Genomic DNA, 9,894 nt, shown 5'->3' on the forward strand with positions numbered 1-9,894 from the left:
AGCCTTTTGGAGGGGGGACCGGCTCCATGCAAATCCGGTCCTCAACTGTTGTCAATAGCTTAATTGCTCTCTCTTTTGAAAGTATTGTCGATGCTATCTAACTAGGTGTTATGCTTTTTGTTGCTCTCTCCACCCAAGCACTCTTGTAATTCTCATTAGGAATCTATTCTAATGAAATGCCCACTATGTTCATGCTAATTTCCGCTACACATAAGATTTTAGGCCATTAAATGTTACACATACAACACTCTAGAAGGCAAACTAAACCAAAATCTAGAATCTCACTGCTCTTAACTACACCACCCAACCCACATACACACAAACAAAAGGAAACTCACCAAATCATAAAAGAATTGTACAAACTTAAGGAACACCATCCCCTCACTACCCCAAAGCCTATAGACTCAAAATCCTCACTCCAAATCCATCTGCAACAAATGCATATGAAGACAGAGCAAAATTTTAAAAGTGTGCGGACTAAAATCTATGAGTACTTATGTGTAGCTTATGTTGCCACACTTCTAATGACTACTTGCACGCAAAAAACAGACATTGTTTGATACAGTTACGACCACAAATAGCTCGTAGATGCGTTAACTCTTGGGCTCCATTTTGCGTGGAATTCTTGGCGTCGTTGCGTAACTCTCTCTGAGCCTATCGCACTGGTGCAGTCGAATCTCCAATGCAATGAGGGAGCAAGGAGTAGCGTTAGGATGAAGCTCACGCTCTCTCTCTTTCTCTCTCACACATAGTCAACGGAAGCTCCAAACCTTGATTAAGATAAAAATTCTCCTTACAAAATGACCTAGGTACCTTATATGCTAAGGCTACCATAGGTTCAAAAATAGAGTTCAATGGGTCAAATGGATTTTTATTTACAATCTAGAAGTGCCATCGCACCCTAACTTCTGCAACTAGAATAGCTACTCATTACAAATGATGTTTTTAACCATAATCCGTATCATTTCAAAACTCTCGTCCCTGACATGACTTGATTGTCAATGTTGTTGCGGTATTTTCAATTTTTGTTTTTTGTTTGTTTTTTTCTCCACTGCTTGTACATTGTCTTTTGGATGACTTTGTAAATTCCTTACTAGAATCTCTTTTGACTTCGCCGGTGCTTGTCGGCCTTACTATAACTGCAAGAATGACTAATGGCTTTGAGCCTTCAATTCTCAACCTTTTGTGTTTGATCTTCTAATTAAATTATTCATTGGGGAGTCCTTGGTTCCTCCATCAAGGTGATCAAAGTCGCATCTGCCACTGTAAGTTTTTGTGTGCTGTGTCAATCATTATAATGCTTCTACTTGATATATGACTTGATTAAAGCGTGACAAACCCTAGTTAATTCCCCAAGTTAGTAACTTGATTCAAAAAGGCCTTATACGACATCATTCACGATAGATGACCATCTATGAGCTATCATTGTCCAATTGTCCCCAAAACTCATATTCATGGATGTTCAGGGTACGTAGATGGCTATTATGGCTTCAAATTTGAAAAGTTGCATCTCTGGCTAGGGGTTATACTTCTATCCTTTTTCAAATTTTCTTCACCCTTAGCTTGTATTCTCTATTCATAGCATACGCATACAAAAAAAAACTGAAAGATTAACCACCATCGATTGACTTGCCTTCAAAAAATAGATCTAATTACAGAAATAAAAATCAACATAGAGCAAACACATATCAGATTAAGCGAAAATTGAAACATAGTATGACCAACCAGTAAGTTCCGGTGTACCATTACATAGAAATAAGATAATATGAAGTAATCAATACAAGGCGAGAATTAGGTTCTTGGTGGCTGAAAATCCTGTGAGGGTTGCACTAGTTGGAGCGTGTGCAGGTGGGGGGGCCATGGGTACTGTGAGAAATAAAGGCCAATAGAGCGGTTGACCATAGCCAACCAGGAACTATGGCTAGAGGTCTACTCAGAGGAGGAGTATATGGCCCAACCGACTCTTGGCAAAGTCGTAAAGGAGATAGGGGTGGATGTGACTGTGCTCTACAAGAGACCTCGCCCACATGAAGAGTCGATCCTAGACCAATGGGAAGTCGTTGTTGCGGTTGAACATGTGCCAAGAACAATTTCTTGTCCCGATCAATGTTGATACAATGCCGTTATAGACGCTCACACTCCATTTCCAAGCCACCACAACTTGTTAGACTATCTAAAATTGCATTCCCAACCTTTGTGAAGGTACCCCAACAACCACCTGTTTACAAATTAAAGCACAACAATAGCAGACATTTCAATGGCACATTAGCGGAGTAGTTCACCCGCAGTCCACGTACCTGCCCCTCTCTCTTCCTCCGCAGCATTTGAACTTATCCTTAGTTATCGAAAGCCACACGTCTACATCTTCCTCCCAGCCCCCCCTCGGGTCTAAGTGGCACGGGCATGGGAGGTGGTATCTACGGCCGGGGATTGTGGACCGTAGCCGTAGATCTGGAATGTGGGTACCCTAGATTACTTTTTACAAAAGTAATCTAGGGTACCCCGCGAGTTTTGAAAGTAATCTAAGGTACCCACTTTTGAGGGCGTGGGTTTTGAACCCGTGACCTCACCCATAAGAGAGGCACACCCTAACCACTATGCCATGTGCGCGTTGTGAAACGTGGGAGCCCTAATTTACTTAAAACATGTATGCACAAGGGCGACATCCAAAAGTACCCTAGATTACTTTTGGCGCCGCTATTGAGATCTACGGCTCACAATGCTCCCGCCGTGATCCCACACTCCCATGCCCGTGCCACTTAGTCGTGAGGCCACCCATGGCTCTTGAGCTTCTCTTTTCCCATCCAAATGGCCCACCCTTCTCTTTTTCCATGACCACTCGGTGAGTCGGTGCAAGTCTTGTGAAGCCACGTGGCACTCTGGATATTAGAGTAGAATAGAATGAAATAGATAGATGATTCTGTCATTCGGGAGGGACTCTTCTCTCTCTATCTCTCTCTCACACACACACAGTTGCGCGCGCGTGCACACGCACACGCTAAACAGTAGTCATGTTCAACACTCATGAAGGCAGTCACTCGTGCTGGATGCATCATGCAAGTGTAATATAATACTTATAATAAGTTCTCTGCAGGGTGCAGCGGTAGCTTGCTTTCTTCCCAGCTGCTAACAAAGCCTCACTAAGGTCCTCTAACTTTACACACCCAGGATACCTACAGCTTAATCAACACTAATTGTCTTCAACGATGGATAATTATTCATTCAACGCTTGGAGTGCTGATCGAGAGCAGGAGATAAAGAATGGGTGCTGGTACCAGATTCTTCCCGCCACTCTTCTGTTCCAGGAGGTTGTGCAGGGCTCTTTCAAGCGTGTGAAGGCCAGACATTCATATGAAGCTGCTTGGTATGTACCACCTCTAGCTCTCTCTATTCTGTGTTCTCATACATGCAGCAATATCAATTCACAAGAAGTTTTGGACAAATTCTCACAATAATTCCCACATTGTGACTTTCCTCAACATCATGAGGTGGGGGGGCCGGTGGTCCCCTGCCCCCAATCGTACCTAGCTAGGTATGCGGTGCCTCTCGAGCATAAGCTCATGACGTTATGCATTGTATGATAAACACAAGAAGTTTTGGACAAATTCTTCCCACATTGTGAACATCATGAGCTTATGCTCGAGAGGCATCGCGTACTTAGCTAGGTACGATTGGGGGCAGGGGACCCCCGGCCCGGTCCACTGCCCCCAATAGCACCTACCTAGGTATGTGGTGCTCTCGAGCACAAGCTCATGACATTATGCATTGTATGAAAAACAATGTCCACCGGGCTGGTGGTCCACCGCCCCCAATCGTACCTAGCTAGGTATGCAGTGCCTCTCGAGCATAAGCTCATGACGTTATTCATTGTATGAAAAACAATGAAAAAGACTCTGTTTTCCTACATGAGAAACTTTCTAAATCTTCTTGTGATGTTTCCTTCTTCCGAATGCGCAGGTATGAAGAGGTGCTTTACTTTGATAAGTCAGCAACCATGCTTATCTTTCTCTGGCCATTTAAGTTTCATCCTGTCACAAATTACAGGTTATTTCTAAGGGTACTTTTTGGGCCAGTTTCTCCCACCTCAAGTCTACCTCCTACACTCGATTTTGAATTAAAACCCGGACTCGCCACTCCTAGCTCTTCTCACATGGATGAATGGAGAACTTCGCACTCCTCTATTTTACTGCATTCAATTGAGTTTTCCATTCCATTTTCTGTAGATGCAGTCGTATTAAGTCCACAGACTAAGCCCCATTATGTACTGCCTCCACCTTCGAAGCCGTTATCTTCAATTTTCGATGATGTGAAACCCCTCCGTCTCATCGACATCGAGAAAACTCTCTGTTCTAATGGTGGAGTGGTCTTCAAACAGGCACAGAGTTGGGATTTCCATGTCATATCCCATACATGGAGTGAAGACGTCAGGGCTTTCTCCAAAACCATCGCAGATATAAACGAGCAGAGTGGCTTCACCTCTAGCTATGAGGAGTTGTTCAAGGAGGGGGACTTTAGTGCACAGCCAGCATACAAGAGTATGATGGAGTTCTTCAAGATTTTACAGAGCGATAATGTCAAGGATGTGTGGTTCGATGCACTCTGTATCAATCAGAGGGATGATGAGGAGAAGGGCAAGGAAATAGCACATATGGGAGCTTATTACAAGCATAGCAAGGCATGCTATGTTGTTAAACACGGGATTGGAAAGGGTTACAAGCTTGCTACTAGGCTCAAGGGTGGTGGTTTTGGCATTGCCCGCTGGTTCAGCAGAGCTTGGACATTTCAGGAGTATGTCTTGCCACATCGAATGATCTTTCTAACTGAGTGTATACCCAAAAGGGTCCAGCGGATGGTGAACCATTGTATTAGTAGTACGTCTCATAGTATGGTGTGCAGATGCAGCCTTTCTGAGTTGGAGCAGAAATTGCTTAGCGTTCTGCACAACCTCCAATTTTTTGATCCAAATGCTGAAGTAGGGAATGATATGATAGGGTCTGACATTGATGTGCCATGCGATAAATGCGGCGAATTATCATTTATTCGAAAGGTGAAACTCACAAGATTGGGATGCAAAACTCCACTTTATTTTATTGATAGGAGCTTTTATGGGTTTCTACTTAGCTGCTTCCATCACTCTATCATTTGTGCAGATGACTACATAAACCATGTATTCTTGCCTCCTGGGAACCAGGCAATGTTGCAAAGTATAAGTCTGCCAGCATATGGAAGAGATGGGTCATGGGAAGGAAGAGTGAATGCACTTCAGAGGGTGGTGAGAAATCATGACATTGGTAGAGGGGAAGGCTTCTTCCTAGATGGGATGAAAGGCAGGGTTGCGACACACGAGGAGGATAAAGTCTTGTCGATTCTTACACTGATGGGCATGGAGGGAAGTATGCAGGTGAGAACTGGGAAGGAACTGTTTGAACAGTATGTGCAACTGGCGCATATCGCAAGCCCGCAACTGTTGGTGGAAATCTGTATAAACTGCATGCATCCGCACGAGGATGGACTTTCATGGATTCCAGTTTCGAATATTGTTGCTCACATAGACCTCCCAATAACCCACCAGCCGATTCAGACGGGCAGGATAAGGGCTACTGTTCAGAAGGAGGCAGTGACTCCGGAAGGCTTTCTGAGACTATGTGGAAAGGCTACAAGGGCACGTCTCATGTTTGATCCCAGCTCAATCCATTTGCATGATGCTAGCAGTTGTGCCAGCTTTTGTATGCCATGTCATTCAACCTTGACTGGAATGGGGGGCCCTTGCCCCGGTGATGGATCAGCTCAGGCGAGTTCAGCTCATGGTAATGACTCTCCAAGCTCATGTCGGTCCACCTCAAAAAGTGCGCAAGGACCATGCCCAGAAAAGGATAATCAAATTTCAGGCCTGCTCTCTCATGCCCACATTAAATGCCTCATTGAGGCTGCATCTGCGCACCCGGAAGGTCTCAACCGCAGTGGTGAAAAGTTGCAATTGGAACTAGAGGCAAATGTCTTCCTGGGTGCTACACATAGCTGTGGCATAATAGTGACATACCGGGGCCGGTCAGCGTTGGATCAGCGAGATGAGGCCTGGTCGCCATACTGCGATGGCGGCATTTGCATCCCAAGCTGTGTCAGCATCCATGATCTGATGCGCTACAAGCAAATGGATGTGTGGTTATCGCACATGGGTGAGCGGTACATGTTCAGAGGGGATTGTATTGTACCGCTGGGCGTTCGGAGCCTGGTAGTGATGATATGCATAGGCAGCATTGAGAATTTGCACAAAATAGGGGTGATGAACATGGATCCTGTCTTCTGTGCATCAGTCTTTGGAGAAGGTGACATGAGCTACACTTTGGGTGGGCTTAATGTGTTCGGTTTTCACTGCATGCTTCGCGCTGTACTCATGGACCTTCCCTTTGGAAATAAGTGGAGCAGCCCATGTAGATCCTGTAGAGGTGGAGCTGGTGGAGGTGAGTGGTGCCATAGATGCTACCGACGAGCATTTGCCATAGCCTCGTCTCCACCTCCCACGTACAAGCCGATACGATCTGATAGACCCATGGCAATTTGCTGCAGGCTATGTGGAAGATTCCATCAGAACTATAAATTTCACAAAATTTTAGCCAATTATGATAGATGTCTGCAAGGCGGAGGGAGATACACAAGAAGATTTATAAATTTTCTCATGTAGGAGAACGGAGTCTTTGTCAATGTTTTTTGTACGAGTTTTCATACAATGCATAACATCATGAGATTCTGCTCGAGAGGCACCGCATACCTAGCTAGGCACGATTGGGGGCGGGGGACCACCGCCCCGCCCCCTCCCCCAATATTTACACCCACGAGGGTGTGTATGTCTTCATTTATAATGGATGTCTTTTTCTCTTGACGTTCTTTTTCGAGGCACACCAACGATGAAAAGCTATGATGTTCTATTGTGTTTGCGCCAGTGTATTTGCCCTTGCTCGTGGCATTACACAAGGGGCTGAGGCAAGGCCACCACACAATTTTTTCTTAGCTGGACCAATGAAATGACAGACCCTGCACAAGGACAGCTTACTATAGAATAAAAAATATATAATAATTGCTAGATAGTTACTAGTAAACCGATCAAAAAGAGACTACTCCTAGATGCTACATATAATAATTTTCTTAGCTGGACCAATGGAATGATACGCCTTACCCTGCGCTCACGCACTCAGCCTGTGCATTGACCACCCTCTAGCATGCGTGCTGACTCATGCCCAACTGCATCCGTAGGTTGGTGGAGTGCTGACCTCTTCAGTTTCAGAGGGACTACATACACAGCCAAAAGTGCACACAGCCGGCCACTTAGTCCTGAGGGGCCACCTGCTGAGTGTGATGAGCCATCCACTTTTAGATGGTATAGCATTTAGACCTTCCACAACGCATTACATGTGATGCACATCTTTCCAAAAAAAAAAAAACATTTTTTTAATTGCAAGCTAGTTTTAAGAGATTACGGCCACTCACCCACACCACATGTTTGCGGAGGTTGAACCACCCTCTCGATTTTAGACTGCCTCTCAATGAGGAGTGAGATACAATCCCAAGATTCACTTTTATTCTTTCGTTTGCGGAGGTTAAACCACTTGGGTGTGTTCAAAGGCCCTCACCTTAACCATCGCTCAACACTATCTCACACGGGCATGGGTTGGATGGGATCAATGGTCCATGCCTTTTTTGGGGAGCGCGGGCATTCTGGGCCGTTGATTTCGCGATGCGTCCCGAATTTACTAAAGCTGACCCAAATTTACACGACGGGTTTACCATAAAAATAACCTTTATCCCACGCTTTTAACGAGCACACACAGGTGAGGTGGTTAAGGTGATAGGCTTGCGAAGGTGGTGGTTGAGGTTCGAGTCCTGGGAATGAGAGGGGTAGGGGGGTGGGGGTGCCTGAATTTTATAGTTTTGGTGCACATGAATTTACCTGTTTTCCAGAATTTACACAAGTTGCATGGGACGGCTCATATCGCACCTGATCCCCGAAATGGGTGTGGGCCATTGATCCATCCATCCCATGCCCGTGTGAGATAGTGAGGACGTTAACCACTCTCTCAATTTTAGACAGCCCTCTAAATGAGGAGTGAAATACAATCACAAGATTCACTTCTATTCTTTCTTTTGCGGAGGTTGAACCACTTGGGTGTGTTCAGAGGCCCTCACCTTAAACACCCTCTCGATTTTTGACTGTCCTCTTCAAAAGGCCCTCACCTTCCCCACCCTCACAATTTTAGATGGCCCTCTAAATAAGGAGTGAAATACAATCACAAGATTCACTTTTATTCTTTTTTTGGCGGAGGTCGAACCACTTGGGTGTGTTCACTTAACCACCCTCTCGATTTTACACGGCCCTCTAAATGAGGAGTGAAATACAATCACAAAATTCACTTTTTTCTTTCTTTTGCGGAGGTTGAACCACTTGGGTGTGTTCAAAGGCCCTCACCTTAACCACCCTCTCGATTTTTGACGGCCCTCTAAATGAGCAGTGAAATACAATCACAAGATTCACTTTTATTCTTTCTTTTGTAATTTAAACAATTGGCCCACCCGCCAACTTGCTAAAGGCTGGCCTATGGGACTGGTTTAGTTTTAAAGAGAGGTTCTTCCAACTTAGATGTGTTGGGATATAGGCGTCTGTGCCTTGCCCGGCCGCCTAGAGTCTGGGAATCTACTGACTAGTATACCTTATACATAGCATAAATGTATAGGGGGCTGCTCACTCTTTGGAGTCTCCCCACCCACATCGTGTGTGTGTCTCCTTCTCTCTCACTCACTCTCCGTCTGTGGTGCTCCTCGATCCCCTTCAATTGGTATCAGAGCGTAGGTGCGGAGGAAGCGCGTGTGCACAGTCACGACGACAGCGGAGAGCCAGTTTCATTCCCGAAATCGCGTCCGCGCGCGCGCATTTTCAAGAGTGCAAATAGGGTTTCGACTTCGGCATCGGCAAGTTCAGTTTTTCGAGAGTGTTTTCGCCAGGCGTCTTGGCGTTTTACCCCCCTTTCGAAACCATTCGAGCCATCAAAAACCTCATTCGAGCTACGATTGAGGAGCTGCATTTTTCAGCCCTCTTTTGGCCCTTTCGAAACCATTCGAGCCATCAAAAACCTCATTCGAGCTACGATTGAGGAGCTGCATTTTTCAGCCCTCTTTTTGGCAGTTTATGCTGCGTTTTTGGGTCAAAACGGAGGTTTTTGGCATAGCTTTCACACCAGGACTCGGATACATGTGATCCAGGAGTCTACCTTGGGGTTTTGGTACGCTCCGAATGCGCTCGTCATATCAAAATTTTAAAATTCTGAACGCTGAATTTTCTGCAGCAGCAGTTGTTTATTGTGTGTCGAAGATTCCACACATGGTTTGCTCTCAAATGTGAGTGATATTTGCTGCAAGTTTCCTCACAGGTGGGAGGATATAATGTATGCCTTATGTGGTTTGATGCTCAGGGAGACTAATGTGATTGCATTTTGAGCTCGGCAATGTATGCCTCGAGCATGGTTTTTGGCAGTCACAGGTAGAGCAGATATTTGTGTACTAGATTTGCAGGTGTTTGCAATGATGTATGCAAAGTGTGGAGATTGGTGCATGCATTTGGAGTGCGGTTTGATGCGCTTTGGTTGCTCATGGTTTTGAGCATGCAGTCAGTTTGGTTACTGGTTTTGTGGCCGTTTTACTGACGAAACTCTGGCGAAATTTTCCCAGGAGTTTTATGCGCATCATTTATGCGATCTAGGTAGAGATTGCGGGTTGCACTCAGCATTTGCGTGCGGTGTTCTCTGCAGGTGGGAGATTTGTGCGTGTGTATGCATCGATACCGCACAGTGTCGGCTTGGTGATTCGCTCACGGTTTGACAAGCGTACAATTATCTTGGCACACTC

The 9,894-nt window shown here is 45.3% G+C and overlaps 1 protein-coding gene across 4 annotated transcripts; it reads left to right on the forward strand.

Moving 5' to 3' along the window:
* The first annotated feature begins 2,935 nt into the window (after positions 1–2,935).
* Positions 2,936–6,880, forward strand: LOC147440759 (uncharacterized). 4 transcript variants are annotated; one of them, XM_086482593.1, is made up of 2 exons: positions 2,936–3,364; positions 3,958–6,880. In XM_086482593.1, the coding sequence occupies exons 1-2, from the start codon at positions 3,207–3,209 to the stop codon at positions 6,680–6,682; spliced, it is 2,883 nt and encodes a 960-aa protein (XP_086338719.1). In that variant the 5' UTR covers positions 2,936–3,206; the 3' UTR covers positions 6,683–6,880. The 4 variants fall into 4 exon arrangements, with proteins under 4 accessions (XP_086338719.1, XP_086338720.1, XP_086338721.1 ...); XM_086482594.1 differs by having other exon boundaries at positions 4,045–6,880; XM_086482595.1 differs by lacking the exon at positions 2,936–3,364 and adding an exon at positions 3,650–3,826.
* Positions 6,881–9,894: the final 3,014 nt, after the last annotated feature.

The sequence above is a fragment of the Adiantum capillus-veneris genome, chromosome 15 (assembly GCF_014529385.1).
Source record: "Adiantum capillus-veneris isolate H3 chromosome 15, ASM1452938v2, whole genome shotgun sequence".
NCBI classification, from domain to species: Eukaryota; Viridiplantae; Streptophyta; class Polypodiopsida; order Polypodiales; family Pteridaceae; genus Adiantum; species Adiantum capillus-veneris.